Here is a 17,072-nt window from a genome sequence, read left to right on the forward strand (position 1 = left end):
ATCTGTTCATCTGTCAGGTTCTCTATCTGCTGTCTGGTGAGTTGTGTCACCGGGATTTCTATAGTTGTCTGCCTCATTTTGACAGATGCGTTTTGTTTTCTTGGGCCGGCTGTCGGGGGCAGTGCCTGTGTACGCGTCACAAATCAGCGACCGGCCGGCGCCTGCCTGTCCGCGACCTATTTCGCAGCCCTGTGGTGCTTTCTTTGGGGGCGGGGGTCCAAGATGGATTCACACAGTTATTCAGCTAGGAGACCGGGATCCGTTCTCCCGCCCCCCTGGGCCTCACTGTTCAAGGCGATGCGGCGGCTGCTCTCCCCAGCACTGGAGTCGCGCACCGGCAGGGGCTTGGCCGCAGCCGGGATTCCTCGCCGGGGTGGCGCACCGCCAGGGGCTTGACGGATCCGGGATTCCTCGCCGCCCGCCGTTGTCCAGGTGCGACAGCAAACAGCACTGCCCTCTTTAACTCTTACCTGCCCAAATGGCACCGCTGGTTTATAACTTCATATGTTGGACTTCCGTGTAGTTTTATTTTCTGGAATTTCTAGTTATCCTTTGTTTTGAAGTAGTTGTATTCCTCTCTAGTTGTAGAGGGAGACCTAGCGTGTCCGTCTAAGCCTCCATCTTGGCCGGAAGTCTCCCATATAAATTTTTGAAGTATTTGTTCTAGGTCTGTGAAATAGGTCACTGGTATTTTAATAGGGATTGCACTGAATCTATAAATTGCTTTGGGTAGTATGGACAGTTTAATGATGTTGATTCTCCCCATCCATGAACATGGTATTTGCTTCCATTTATTTGTATGTTCCTTAATTTTTTCTTCAGGGTTATGCAGTTTTCTGAGTACAGGTCTTTTACCTCTTTGGTTAAATTTCTTCCTAGGTACTTTATTTTTCTTGTGGCTATAGTAAATGGGTTTTTTTTTTTCTAGTTTCTATCTCTTGATATTTTAGTGTTGGTGTACAGAAATGCCTTTGATTTCTGAATGTTGACTTTGTACCCTTCTATTTTGCCAAATTCACTTATTAGGTTGAGTAGTTTTTCGTGGAGTCTATAGGGTTTTCTATGCATACTAACATGCCATCTGTAAACAGTGACAGTTTTACTTCTTGTTTTCTAATTTGGATGCCTTTTATTTCTTTTTCTTGCCTGACTGCTGTGGCTAGAACTTCCAATACTATGTTGAATAGGAGTGGACAGAGTGGACATCCTTGTCTTGTTCCTGATCTCAGAGGGAATGCTTTCAGTTTCTGTCCATTGAGTATGATGTTGGCTTCAGGTTTCTCGTATATGGCCGTTATTAAGTTGAGGGGTGCTCCCTCTATTCCCAGTTTGCTGAGTGTTTTCATCATAAATGGGTGTTGTACTTTATCAAATACCTTTTCAGCATCTATTGATATGATCATGTGGTTTTTGTCTTTCATTCTGTTTATGTGGTGTATTACATTTATTGATGTGCGAATATTAAACCATCCTTGCATTCCTGGGAGGAATCCCACTTGATCATGATGTATGATCTTTTTAATGTGTTGCTGGATCCGGTTTGCCAATATTCTGTTGAGGATTTTAGCATCTATGTTCATCAGTGATACTGGCGTGTAGTTTCCTTTCTTTGTTGTGTCTTCACCTGGTTTTGGAATTAGGGTAATACTGGCTTCATAGAACGAGTTTGGGAGTCTTCCCTCTTCTTGGATTTTTTGGAATAGTTTGAGAATGGAAGGTGTTAGTTCTCCCCTTAATGTTTTGTAAAATTTCCATATGAATCATTTGGTCCAGGGCTTTTGAGTGCTGGGAGTTTTTTTATTACTGCTTCAATTTCACTAGTTGTTATTGGTCTGTTCAGGCTTTCTGCTTCTTCTTGATTCAGTTTTGGAAGATGATATGTTTCTAGAAATTTGTCCATTTCATCTAGGTTGTCAAGTTTCTTGCCATATAGTTGTTCGTAGTAATTTCTTACAATCCTTTGTACTTCTGTGATATTGGTCGTGGTATCTTTCATTTCTGATTTTGTTTATTTGGGTTCTCTATGTTTTTTTTCTTGATGAGCCTAGCTAACGGCTTGTCAATTTTGTTTATCTTTTCAAAGAACCAGCTCCTACTTTTGTTAATCCTTTGAATTGCTTGTTTAGTCTCTATGTCATTTAATTCTCCTCTGATCTTGATTTCTTTCCTTCTACTCACTCTGGGCTTTCTTTGTTGTTGTTGATCTAGTTCTTGTAGCTGTATGGTTAGATATATTTTTTTGGATTCTTCTATTCTTTTAAGTTAGCCCTGTATTGCTATGAATTTTCCTCTCAGGACTGCTTTTGCTGTGTCCCATAGGTTTTGGGCTGTTGTGTGTACATTATCATTGTTTCCAGAAACTTCTTGATTTCTCCCTTGATGTCATTGTTAACTCATTCATTATTTAACAGCATGTTATTCATTCTCCATGAGTTTGAATGCTTTTGACTTTTTTCCTTGAGGTTGATTTCTAGTTTCAAGGCATTGTGATCTGAGAAGATGCTTGATGTAATTTCAATTTTCTTGAATTTGTTGAGGCTTGTTTTGTGTCCTACCATGTGGTCTATCTTTGAAAATGTTCCATGTGCTTTTGAAAAGAATGTATATTTTGCTTCTTTGGGCTGAAAAGTTCTACATATATCAATTAAGTCCATTTTGTCTAGAGTGTTCTTCAATGCCTCAATATCCTTGGTGTTTCTTTGCTTTGAAGTTCTGTCTATCATTGATAATGGGGTGTTAAAGTCCCCTACTATGAGTGTGTTTCTGTTGATATCCTTGTAGTCTTCTAGTATTTTCCTTATATATTTGGGTGCTCCTATGTTAGGTGCATATATGTTTACCAGGTTATATCTTCTTGATGGATTGTTCCCTTAACTATTATGAAATGCCCTTTTTTGTTTCTTTTTATGGCATTTGCTGTGAAATCTGTTTTGTCTGATATAAGTATTGCTACCCCAGCTTTTTCTTCATGTCCATTTGCCTGGAATTTTTTTTTCCATCCTTTTCCTTTCAGTCTGTGTAAATCTTTTGTTTTGAGGTGTGTCTCTTGTAGACAGCATATAAGTATCCATTCTGCTACCCTATGTCTTTTGATTGGAGCATTTAATCCATTTACATTTAAGGTTATTATTGACAGGTATTTATTCATTTCCGTTTGTTCCTGTGTTCCTCTCCATCTCTCTTTTTCTTCTTTTTCTTACAGCATTCCCTTTAGCATGTCTTGCAATGCTGGTTTGGTGGAGATGTATTTTTAGTCTTCCTTTGTCTGGGAAACTCATTTCACTTTCCATTTTGAAAGATAGCCTTGCTGGGTATAGCAGTCTTGGTTGTAGGCCTTTGGTTTTGATTTTTTGAAACATTTTTTGCCTTTCCCTTCTGGCTTGTAGAGTTTCTGTTGAGAAATCAGTTGATAGCCTTACCGGAGCTCCCTTGTATGTTATTTGCTGTTTTTTTCTTGCTGCTTTTAGGATTCTCTCTTTGTCTTTGACTGTTGCCATTTTAATTATGATGTGCCTTGCTTGGAATGGGCCTTTTTGGGTTCATCTTCATTAGGACCCTCTGTGCTTCCTGGACTTGCATGACTTTTTCTCTCATCATGTTAGGAAAATTTTCTGTCATTACTTTTTCAATCAGGTTTTCTATCCCTTGCTCCTTTTCCTCTCCTTGTATCCCTATGATTCTAATATTTCATCTCATGTTGTCTTTCAGTTCTCTTAAACCCTTTTCACTCTTTTTTTAGTCTTTTTCATTTTGTTGCATTGTTTGTGAATTTTTTTCTACGTTATCCTGTCACTCACTGATCCGATCCTCTGCTTCACTTAGCCTGCTTTTGATTGATTCTACTGTGTTCTTCAGTTCAGAAATTGTATTCTTCCTGGTTCTTGTTGATAGTTTCTACATCCTTTTTTATGCTGGTGTAGTTATCAGTAAGTTCCTTGTAGCTTCCCTGGAGCTCGTTATAGTTTTCTTTGAGTTTGTCAAGTTCATTGAGCTTCCTCATTTCAATTGTTTTGAATTCCATGTCTGGTAGCTTGCTTGCTTCTATGTCATCTATCCCTCCTTCTGGGAATTCCTCCTTTCTTTTTTTGGAGTGTTGTTTCTGTTTGGTGGGGTGTTATTCTGCCTCCCGATTTTCGGCACCGGTCTTGTTTCTGATTCTTAGATTGATCTGCTTTTATTTTCTGCCTTTATGCTGTGACCTTCTTGTATGTAGTTGTCTCCAGTTGATGCCACTTGGAGGAAAACAGTCTGCTTAAGTGATTTCTCCCGTAGCGCTTGGGATGCTTCCGTACTGGGACCTAGTCTCCTGCTCTCCCAGCTCTTTCTCAAGAGCCAGCACCCAAGACTTATTACAAAGTGCCTCTAGTTTATTTCACTGTCCTTTGGCCTCAGCCAGAGGGGAGTGCATTCCCTCGTGAAGACCAGGGGCAGGTTGACCTGTTGCGCACCAGGGCAGGTGGGTCCTAGGCAGACTGGTTGCTCTCTTATACTGGCAGAGGGGGAGGCCTCTAGTCACCAGTGGGCAGGTTTGTTGTGGGCCTATTGGGGTGCTGGCGCATTGGTTTCATGCCTGTTGGGGCAGGTCCGGGTGGTGCCTGTGCCCATGTGTGGTGGCTGGCAAGTTGGTTTTGTGTCTGTTGGGGTGGGGCCACAGGCACCTGTGTGCGGCAGCAGTGGGCACCTATGTGCAGCGACTGGCCCGCTGGTCCTGCGCCTGCTGGGGGATGCCCAGGTGGCACCTGGGCGTGGTGGCCGGCGTGTTCGTTTGGCACCTATTGGGGCAGGCCAGAGGTGCCTGGGCACAGTGGCGGCAGTGTGCACCTGCACGCGGCATTGGGCACATTAGCCTCATGCCTGCTGGGTCGCACATGGGTGGCACCTGGGTGGCACCTGGGTGGCACCCGTGCATGGCAGCCGGCGAGTTCGTTTGGCACCTATTGGGGTGGGCCGGGGGTGCTTGCGTGCGGCCAGTTGATTTTGCGCCCCATTGGGATGGGACCACAGGCACCTGAGCGCGGTGGAGGTGGGTGTCTGTGCCTGACGGCTAGCGCACTGATTTTGTGTCTGTTGGGGCGGGCCCGAGGAGCACCTGGGAGCGGCGGCCAGTCAGTTGGTTGCGTGCCTGGGTGGGCGGACAGGGGCACCTCCCTCTGTGGCTTGTGAGACCCTGGGAAAGGGTTGGGGAGTGGGCGAGTGCACTTCTGCACCTGTGCTCCTCAAGAATCCCGTCACACCCCTAACCTCTCCTCCTCTCTCTGCAAAAAAAAAACAAGAGATAAAGAAAAAGAAAAAATACATTCATATATACACAGCAGTATGCTGTTTCTTGCCTCAACAGTGCCAAATGCCACCTGGACCACTCCTGGCTCTGCCTGCTCTCCTCCCGATTCCTCTCCAGGGAAACCTGAGGTCACTAAAAATTCTTTGTGTACTGCCAGCCACAGCTCAGGAAGCCAACCCAGTCAGAAATCCCATCTCATCCCTTTCTCCTCCACTATCCTCACCAAACAGGTCGCTACCAGACAGTCTTCTCTGATCCAGCAGTGCCAAGGCTCAATTCCCGCCAGTATCCAGATGTTAACTGAGATGTTCTGTCTGCAGTTAGTCCAAACTACAGACAGGTCTCAGGAGCAAGAAAGCGCAGCCTCCCCTCACTCCTCCGCCATCTTCCTCTTCTCCCAAATTTACATTTCTTAATCTGACCTCTCCATAGAACTCCAGACTCTTCTACTTAGATGCCTATAGACATATAAAATTTAATCAAACATCTAATCGTCCCTCCCAAATTGATTTCTTTCTCATCTCAGTTTAAGGCTGACTCTGTCTTTTCAGTGGCTCAAGCCCTAAAACTTGAAGTTGTCCTTTAATCTACTCTTTGTCACCCTATACATTTTGATCTATTAGAAATCCTGTTGGTCTAACTTTCAGAATATATCCAGAATCCATCATTACTTAGAACCTCCATATTCCTCCAAACTGCCATTATCTCCTGCCTGGATCATGCCAAAAATCTCTTCACTAGTCTCCTTCAGTCTGTCTTAGCACCTAATTGACTATTCACTACAGAGGAGCCAGAGAAATCTAAAAATAGATGTCAGATCACGCCACTTCTGTGCTTGAAATACCTTCCCAATCCACTCAAGAGTCAGGGCCCAGGATATTGCAATAGTCTACAAGGCTCTACACAATCTGCTTCCCCACATCCTCACCATGCCCCTACTCTACCCCACTAAGTGACCTCTTTGACCTCACCACCTTATAATCTTCCCCTATCCAATCTTTTTAAAGAAGAAGAGGCAGATTCAAGTCTCTGGGTCTTTAAACTTATAATTCTCATTACCTGGAAGTCTCTTCCAGTTATCTACTCGTCCCTCACCTCCATCAAGTCTTTGCTTAAATATGGCCTTTGCATTAAGAAAATCCCTGCACACCATGCTATGTTAAATGCCAATCTTCCTTTCAGTCTTCTGTTTTACTCTCTCTTGTTTCTTATCTTCTACCTTAAGATATAATTTAATTATTTATTTTGCTTATTGTCTATCTTTCTGCACCACAATGTAAGCTTTTGAGGACAAGGATTTTTGTTGTTTTGTTTCATTGTAGTATTCCCAACAGTAGGTATACAATTTATACTTGTTGAGTGAATAAAACACTTTGGTATATATTAGGTGGGTAATAGGTATACAGAAGGATTACACTCCTTTCTATGGGTATAGTACCTAAAAAGTACCTAAAAACCATAAACAAGAACCATTCATAAATGAAGACTACAATATCTGAAATGAAGAATACACTAGAAAGGATGTACAGCAGGTTATATGAAGCAGAGGATCAAATCAGAGATTTAGAGGACAAGATAACAGAAAACACCCAAGCAGACCAACAGAAAGAAAAAACAACTTTAAATGAGGAAAGCCTAAGGGACCTCTGGGACAACATCAGCTGGAACAATATCTGCATCATAGGGGTATCAAAAGGAGAAGAGAGACAGCAAGGGATAAAGAACCTGTTTGAAAAAATAATGGCTGAAAATTTCCATCACTTGGTGAAAGAAAAAGACACACAAGTCCAGAAAGCACAGAGAATACCAAACAGGATGAATCCAAAGAGGCTCACACCAAGACATGTCATAATTAAAGTGGCAAAGGTTAAAGATAAAAAAGAATCCTAAAAGCAGCAAGAGAAAGACAATTAGTTACCTACAAGAGAGCTCCCATAAGGCTGTCAGCTGATTTCTCAACAGAAAACTTCAGGTCAGAAGGGATTAGAAGTGATGAAAAGCAAGGACCTACAACCAAGACTACCCTATTCAGCAATGTTACCATTTAAAATCGAAGGCAAATGAAAGAGCTTCCCATACAAAAGCAAAACAAACAAACAAAAAACCCAAACAACTAAAGGAGTTCATTATCAACCAAATACTATTGGAAGAAATGTTAAAGGGCCTACTTTAAGAAGAAGAAAAAGAAATATATAGAAAGGAACATAGATATAAAGAAGAAAATGGCAATAAATAAATACCTATCAATAACTTTGAATGTAAACAAATTAAATGATCTAATAAAAAGAATAGGGTAGCTGAATGGATAAGAAAAAAAGTCCCATATATATGCTGCCTATAAGAGACCTACATCAGAACAGAAGATACACACAGACAGAAGTGAAGGGATAGAAAACAGATATGCCATGCAAATGGAAATGTAAAAAAAAGCTGGGGTATCAATACTTATATGAGACAAAATAGACTTTAAAGCAGGACATTACATAATACAAAAGGGATCAATCCAAAAAGAAAATATAACCCTTGTAAACTATATGCATGTAACACAGCACCAACTAAATATATAAAGAAAAAGTTGGTTGACATAAAGGAAGAGATTTAAAGTAACACAGTCATAGTAGTGGATTTTAACACCCCACTGACATCAATGAATAGACTTCCAAACAAAAAAATCAACAAGCAACGGTGACCTTAAATGACACATTGGACCAGATGGATTTAATTGATATTTGCAGAACATTTCATCCCATAACAGCAGAATATACATTCTTTTAAAATGCACATGGAACATTTTCTGGGATAGATGACATGTTAGAACATAAAACAAGTCTCAATAAATACAAGATCGAAATCATATCAAGCACTTTCTCTGACTACACTGGTATAAAACTAGAGATCAATTACAAAAAATACCCTGAAAAACAAACACATGGATGATAAATAACATGTTACTAAACAATGAATAGGTCAACATTGAGATCAAAGAAGAAAATAAAGTTACCTTGAGACAAATAAAAATGAACACATAACATCCCCAAATCCATGGGACACAGTGAAAGCAGTCCTAAGAGGGAAATTCATAGTATTACAGGCCTACCTCAAGAAGCAAGAAAAATCTCAGATGAATTATCTATTATAAAAGTTCTAGAAAAAGAACAACAAAGCTCAAAGTAAGCAGAAGGAAGGAAATAATAAAGGTTAGAGCAGAAATAAATGACATAGAAACTAAAAATACAGTACCAAAGATCAATAAAACCAAGAGGCGGTTCTTTGAAAACATAATCAAGATTGACAAACCAGACTCATCAATAAAAAACAAGAGAAGACCCAAATAAATAAAGTCACAAATACAAGAGGAGAAGTAACAACTGACACCAAAGAAGTACAAAGAATTATAAGAACATATTATGACAAACTCCCCCCGTCGGCAGCCGTCCGTCTCGAGAGACGATGGTGTAGCTTCTTAAGAGTCTATCTGCACCGCCGAGAATGGTTGTGCAGTCCGACTCGGGAGTGACATGGTACCTGTCTCCTCCCGTGTTGAATCGACATCTTGCGATGACGCTGGAGTGTCCTCTCCAGTGGAGCTGAAGCTACAGAGCCTGGGCAGGGTGATATGGAGGGTCTGCTGTTGCTCATGTAGCAGACCCCCCCTCTCTTCGCAGCTGAAGGATCCAAGGGAAAGACGGAGTCAATACAGCTTGGCTTCAGGTGCGCCGCAGGAGTTGCCGGTGTTGACTACAATGTCAAACCGCCTTAGGGACTCCGGCTCCGGATTTTCTGTCGGGGTTTACTCCCTTAGCCTTTCCCCTGAAGAGGTATGCCGCAAGGCAGCGGAGGCTTTTTGGAATCAGAGTTTTCCTTCTCTGATGTGCCCTGACTGGAAGATCGAACCAGCGACACTTAGCTCGCAGGCCGACGCTCAATCCACTGAGCCAAACCAGCCAGGGTTATGACAAACTATATGCCAACAAATTAAACAGCTTAGGTGAACTGGGTAAACTTCTAGAAACATACAATCTTCCAACTGAATCAGGAAGAATCAGATAATCTGAATAGACCAATTACAACTAATGAAATTGAAGGAGTAATCAAAAACCACCCTGGCTAGTGTGGCTCAGTGGTTTGAGCACCAGCTTGTGAACGAAGAGGTCGCCGGTTTGATTCTGGTCAGGGTACATGCCTGGGTTGTGGGCCAAGTACCCAGTTGGAGGCATATGAGAGGCAGTCGATTGATGTTTCTCTCACACATCAGTGTTTCTCTCATTCTTTTTCTCCTGCCCTCTCCCTCTCTCTAAAAATAAATAAATATAATCTTAAATAAATGAAAATAAATTAGGAAAAATCTCCCAGCAAACAAAAGTCCTGGACGAGATGGCTTCACAGGCAAATTTTACCAAACATTCAAATATGAACTAGCACCTCTCTTTCTTAAACTATTCCAAAAAATTCAAAAAGAAAAGACACCCAAGCTCATTTTACAAGGCCAGCATTATCCCAATTCCAAAACCAGATAAAGACAGTATAAAGAAAGAAAAGTTTAGGCTAATATCACTGATGAATATAGATAAAATCCCCAACAAAATATTAGCAAGCCAGATCCAGCAATACATCAAAAAAATCATGCACCATAATCAAGTGAAATTTATTCCATAGATGCAAGGTTGGTACAATATTCGCAAATCAATACAAGTGATACAACACATAAAAAATGAAGGACAAAAAGCACATGATCATATCAATAGTTGGAGAAAAAAGCATTTGATAAAATCCAGCACCTACTTATGTTAAAAACTCTCAGCAAGGTAAGAATACAGGGAACATATCTAATGTAATAAAGGCCATATATGACAAACCCACAGCCAACATCATATTCAACAGGCAAAAACTAAAAACATTTTCCTTAAGATCGGAAACAAGACATGGATGTCCATTTTCACCATTCTTATTCAACATAGTACTGGAAGGCCTAGCCACAGCAATTCAGACAAGAAGAAATAAATGGCATCGAAACTGGAAAGGAGTAAAACTGTTATTTGCTAATGACATGATACTGTATAAAGAAAACACTAAAGACTACCAAAAAACTACCAGAACTGGTAAATGAATTCAATAGAGTAGCAGGACACAAAAATAATATTCAGAAATTGGTGGGATTTTTATACACCAATAATGAACACGAATAAATTAAATAAATAAATAAATAAATAAATAAATAAGACAGCAAAAAGACAGCTATCTAAGGAGTGGTCCCTCATGAGACATTGACTCTGCCAATGTCTTCTTGATCTTGGACCTCTCAGCTTTCAGAACTGTGGGTAAAAAAATTCTATTGTTTATAAGCCACCTAGTCTATAATTTCTCTGTTATGGCAGCCCAGACTAAGACAACTTCATGTAGTGCATTTACATGGCACCCTTTGTGTAAAAAATGTCATTCAGGTCTCAGATAAAAATGTCACCTCAATATTGTTCACACTCCCAACTCCTCCTACCCACCCCCATCATTCCTTTGACCAGTAGTCCCCAACCTTTTTGATACCAGGGACTGGTTTTGTGGAAGGCAACTCTTCCATGGACCAGCATCAGCGGGGATGGTTTCAGGATGATTCAAGAGCATTACATTCAAGTTCACCTCCTGCTGTGAGGCCTGGTTCCTAACAGGCCTGGACCGGAGGTTGGTTGCTCCTGCCTTACACTAGTATCTAGTTTCTATTACACTCCTTTCTATTGGTATAGTACAGATTAACTTAGACTTTTAGAGTTCTAATTATAATACACACAGTCTGTTAAACACACACTACCTGAAATGGGCATGTTTATCTGTTGGTTTACTTGTTTGTTGTTCAAAGAGAATGCAAGCTTCACAATAAAGAATTATCTGGCCTCAAAAGTCAGGGTTGAGAAACCCTAACTTACATGTTTCCAGACTTATAGGTCAGCCTGAAGTCTCTGCAGAGAGGAGATAGTAGCCTGGTTTGGAGGTACTGATAAAATACAACTTCGGACTCTCCCTCCAGCCCCTTTCCTTTATCTTCATAAAAGCATATATTTTCAGTTATAGGTTCCAAATCATTCCTCACTTTTTCTCCACATCAGTTACCCTTGGCATGTGAGTTCCACGAGAATGACCTGGGGTACATTACCTGCTGCTCATGGAGAATCACTTGACCCTTGAGGGGACTTCCCAGTGGTGCCACTGTCACAAATGGGTGCCAAACTCCACTGGCGGTTCTTGGGAAGATGTCAAAAAAGTCCACAAAGTAGCCACTTTTCCCAGCCATATTCATAAAGTATAAGGAAACAGGATTGCATGCAACTACATAGAGAGTATTTTCTTCATTTTCTGAAATGACAAAAAGGAGTTAATTTTGTAATCTGCAACAGATTTTCTGACTTGTCAAGAGGTCCATTGAAAACTGAATGATGATATTAACCACAGTTGGAATGCAACAGATGATTTGTAGATGTATTAATGAGGCTGAAAAGACCATGAAAAGCAATCTAGTTTCTGCTCTAAATGTAGATGGGGCCACAGCTATGTATTTTAGGAAGTATTTGTTCCAAAAAGAATTCTATAAAGTCTCACAATAACACCATTAAATATTTAACATTTCTCAATGCAGAAAATTCTTCCGTTTGTATAAAAGCAAAGTGATTTGTACTTCAATAAAGGTCTGTTTTCTTGTTTTATCATTCCTCTAGATGGTCCAAAGCTGGTCAACATCTTTTTGCTAATCTTGAATTTCCTAGATAGTTACTAGGTCCTTAAGTTTTTTTTGCTCTAAATAAGTAATTCTACATTTTATCCTTAGCTTTATGGACCTAATTTTCCAAACTTTTGTTTATGTTTTGAATATTTCTTGTAAAATCTCCATCCCTTCTCATCACACACATAAAAATTTGTAACTGTATAATGACGAATGTTAACTAGACTTATTGTGGTGACCATTTCATAATACAAACATCAAATTATTATGTTGTACACTTGAAACTAACATAATATCATATGTCAATTATAACTCAATAAAAATAAAATTAAATAAAATCTCTATTTTCAATCTGAGTACTTGACTGGGTTCATTTTCTGAATTCTCTATCAGTGCTTCTTCAACTGTCAAGGTCATATGAATCGTGAGGGATCTAACAAAAATGTAGATCCCGATTCAGTAGATCTGGGATGGGATTTCAGATTTAGCCTTTCCAACAAGCTCCCAGGAGCTGCCAATGCTGTTGGTTTGAGGGCCTCCCCTTGAGTAGTCAGGCAACGGACTATGTTTCCCATCATCTCTATCTATATAGCAAGGGATTAAGTTGTTCTGTATAATAAATGCTATCAGCATCACTCCTCATTGAGGTATCTATTTGACAGTGGTCATATTTTCTGAACCCCAAATTAAGACGTAAGATATGAGGTTTGTCCAGAGGGTAGCCATCCATGTACTATGAAAAATAGAGACATTTATTGAAGAAGATACAAGATACAAGAAACTTGGTACACAGGACAATGACACCTCAGTCCCCTTCAAAGTAGTCACCTTGGGACCTCACACAGTTCTCCTAATCACCATTAACTGCCCATCGTATTTTCTTGAATCTCATTGATGGTCTCAAATCTTCCCTTTCAAAGGTAATTTTAGTTTTGGGAAAAGCAGAAGTTGCAAGGTGCCAAATCTGGGCTATAGGGAGGCTCAATCACCTGGGTGATTTGATGTCTCACCAAAAACTATGCACAAGACATGACGCATGAGCAGGTGCGTTGTTGTGATGAAGCTGCCAATCATCAGTTGCCCACAGCTGTGGAATTCTGAATCACCCAAATAGTTTCCATGGAAGAATGTTCAAACTTAACACAAAATCTGATGCAGATTCATTGCTCTACTTGATCAGTCATTTTGAATGGCCACACAGTACACATGCTCACTCAACATCATCTACCACCCCCACTGACTAGCACAGTGAAGTCATGTTCATTCCAGTCCACTCTCCTCGGCTGCCAGGTTATATCGACATCACGCAAACTATCCCTATTATTTTAACAATGGCTAGACTTTTTCTGGACAGACCTTGTATGACAATGATGTATAACATTTGGAACCATCCTAGAAAATTTGGAACATATGTATGCATATATTGTTTGTGTGTGTGTGCCATGTCTACAAAGACCAAATATCATATGTAAAGATATAGGAAATTTAAACAAATAGCTAACATTTATAAGAAACACAAGTCAATGGAAGCTGCAAAAGAAGATGTTAGGAGACTGTATGTCTGTTACATTTCCAAATATCAGATAGAATCATGTAATTTATAATTTAAGAATCATTTTAATGCTTTCACTAATAGCACACATCGATTCAATTCAACATCTATTGAGTACCTTTGCACATAGTATAGGGCCCCAGGGAATACAGTATAAGTATTAACATAAATGTACTTAAACTTATTGATTGTTTTCTGATATTGCAAGGTTTAAGTGCTATATGGTCTTTGGCTCAAACATACCTATCTATATCTGTATCTATAGCTATATCTATATCATCTGATTGTAAATCAAGAAATGTTCTTTTTTCTTAAAAATACAGAATAGGTAAAAAAAACAAAGACATATAACAAAAACTGGTTTGCAAATGTGGACAATACTTAAATAAAGGGTTAAATTATATACAGGACAGAAAAGGAGCTTCATTTTTTAAGGGCCTATTCTGACTAACTGGCAGCAGCTGCCTGGAACGTTTGTTGAGAATTGTGACACTCTGACAAGGTTTTATAAGAAAAGTGCTGCCCCTGATTAGTGAGGCCTGTCACAGGGAATGGGGAAGAGGATCACCACATACTTATTTACAAGCCCTAAATATGAGACAAGGGCCAAAGTTTAAACTATATCCATAAAATCCATACTTACTCTCTATTAGCATAAAATATCTTAATAAGAGCACCAACCTGTTACAAAACAAAAAAACCTGTGCATTTTTAAAGCATGTATTTTTATTCAACATAGCTGATTCTAGGAATAAGCAATATCGTTAGAACTTATAGGAACAAAACTTGCTTCTGAATGTTTGCCTAAACAATCCCCATCTTAGTTGTTACTCTCTCCCTTCCCCCGCTTTCACTTCTGTTTATATTACTTTAGTAATTGCCTCTAATTGAGAAATTTCAGCCAAAAGGTACCAGGGCACACTGCATGAATCCATAGGTAATGGTGACAGTCCAGAAACATAGGTGCCAAAAGTTCACATCCTTTATCATTCTTTACAATGAGAAGTTTAATGACTGCAAATCATTCCAGCCATGCTTTCATGGTTCATGCAATCACCAAACTGTAATCCGAGCCAAAAAATCCAGTGTTTCTCATTTTTCTTTTTCCCTTCTATTTTTAGCACATGCCTGAGTGTGTTTTACAATGTGCTACAGTTGTAATGAGAAACAGACATATGCACACAAGTTTAGCAGTGCTTATGTGGGTTCCACAACAGTATTTTGTTAGGTTGTTACAGGAAATTAGTTCTAAATTATACCTGATGTTATCCAATCCAATGACAGTTACTGAGTCTAGGGAATTCTCGAGATCTAAAATCCCACTTTTAAAAATAATCAGTGTAAAAAATAAAAAAATAAAAAAATCAGTGCAGGAAGAAAAAAAAAATCAAGAATAAACTGACATACCATGTGATGTGGCAATGTCACAGATTATGTTAATTTCATCCAATGGCAACCTCCAGGAGGCACATTCTTCAGTAAAGGTTTGAGATCTTCCTTCATGTCTTTCTATTGGATACTCTTGTATATTTATAAGTACTGGGCCCTATAATAAAGTAGTTATTTGAGTTAAGAAATTTGGGTAGTTACTAAAATGTAGAAAAGCTATAGTTCTTCCAAAATACAGAATTGAAATTCAAATAATCAATATTGTGATGTATCTTTTATTTTATTGATTGGCATGGTACTTATAACAATAACATAAAATTGCATTTATAGATGTTTCCACATGTGCTATGTTATTTACTTTCTCACTTTATTTTCTTTTTACTCATAAAATATACCAGGTGTAGAATTTCATACTATTTCTCATTATTTCATTTCTTTCTAAGCCGAGAGCAACTTTTGAACCCCAATTATTGGGATCCAGAGTAGTCCAAACCAGGAGAATAATTTGTAAATCAATGAATCAGGGTCTGATATAGTTCCATTATGAAGAATGATTATTACATCATTATATAAAATGTAATGGCTAAACCTGGGTCTCTGAAATAAAATATAAAAACAGTGACAACTGAAATTAAAAACAACTTACTGATAACAACTACTGTTACTTATAAAAGGTAGAGTATTTCATATATGGTAAAATATCATTCAATAGGAACATAAGCAGAGGAACAAATTAAATAATGTGATTGATATTAGTGCTGGGTACTTAGACATGATATCCTGGAAGGATTATATAGATGTAGCTAAAATTTCAATGATTTGCATGCCTTACAGTCAATCCTTAATTAACCAAAAATGTTTGGGTAAGGTACTATTGCGGCATCCACGCTCCTCCCACCCTTTGGGATTAGTCTCTATCTCAGGAAAGGAATACTAGAAACTACATTCCTCATACTCCCTTGCAGCAAGGGTTCTGGATGTGACTTAGGTTCTACCAATGAAATGCAGGTGCATGAGATTTGGAAGGCAGTGGCTAACTTTCTGCAGCTAGAGTTGACGAGGAGTCTCTGACAAATGAGCAGTCAGATTCTCTGATCTACTGCAGGCCTTGATAAAGTGTGGCCCACAGGTCAATCTGACCTGCTGGCTGCTTTTGTAAATGAAATTGTACTGGAACACAACCACAATCCTTTGTTAATGTATTGTCTAAGGCTGCGTGTATGTTACTATGGCAGAGTTAAGTAGTTGTGACAGAACCTGTATGGTCACAAAGCCTAAAATATTAACTGCTAGATGTTTTACAGGAAAAGTCTGCTGATCCCTTTTTACTGTACATCTCTCAGCAACAGGGGTGGTAGCAGAAACAGAAACACTGATCTTGAAACTAAAAGTCCAGAGGTGGTTCCTAGGCTTTTGTTCCTCCTGCCCTTTCTAATGCTTTTATGAGCATCCAATTCCCCACAGTAAACCCCTTTTTGCTTGAAATACATAGAGCAACTAGAGATTGATACTCCTTTCCTTTACCTTTTTACATGAAGATGAGTATCATGGAGTAACTGTCCTAGGATAACACACAAAATAACCAATTCTCCTGAAATACAGGTTAGTTCTCAGGACCATTAGCAATTACCTACATTGAGTCTCTCAGAGGCCAGACTGGCTTGAGAGTTAGAGCAGAAGGTAAATCTACTCTAAAATAACATCAGAACCAGACATTTCTGAGCTTGACTGAATTTTACCCAGTAAACACATATAAAAATCTGTAACATTCAATATTTTAATAAAGAAATAATATCAACCTTTATGTCTATATGATGAGTTTCTGCTGGACACAACAGTTTTTGCATTCCATTTCCTGACTGGCCAATTGTCCAGTAGCCCATGAATGTCTGCTTGGGCAGAGGCAACCTGTCAAGGATGATTTGAAAAGTAAACATTTCTTTTTGTTTCCAAGTCATAGGAAAACATAATGAACCATCTGTTATTAATTACAGAAATAAATTTGAAGAATGCTTTACTTAGAAGTTGTTTTCACTTTATTAAAAGTCTATAAAACCATGTTTAGAATGAACTTTTAGAAGAAAAGATTGCACATTTCTAAAACTCAGAAGGTAAAGTCCTATTTTATTTTTACCTTAATG

The 17,072-nt window shown here is 39.1% G+C and overlaps 1 protein-coding gene across 1 annotated transcript in view; it reads right to left on the reverse strand.

Annotated features, from left to right (window-relative positions):
- The window catches only part of VWA8 (von Willebrand factor A domain containing 8), a 432,115-nt gene that overhangs the window by 147,399 nt on the left and 267,644 nt on the right, over nucleotides 1–17,072 (reverse strand). The window contains exons 27-29 of the mRNA XM_090258845.1: nucleotides 16,731–16,839; nucleotides 14,950–15,088; nucleotides 11,427–11,626 (exon numbers count right to left, since the gene is read on the reverse strand). Of these exons, the coding sequence (XP_090114971.1) occupies nucleotides 11,427–11,626; nucleotides 14,950–15,088; nucleotides 16,731–16,839 (448 nt within the window). The remainder of the gene's footprint in view (nucleotides 1–11,426; nucleotides 11,627–14,949; nucleotides 15,089–16,730; nucleotides 16,840–17,072) is intronic.

This window comes from Furipterus horrens, unplaced genomic scaffold (genome assembly GCF_987537825.1).
Source record: "Furipterus horrens unplaced genomic scaffold, mFurHor1.1.pri manual_scaffold_12, whole genome shotgun sequence".
NCBI lineage: Eukaryota > Metazoa > Chordata > Mammalia > Chiroptera > Furipteridae > Furipterus > Furipterus horrens.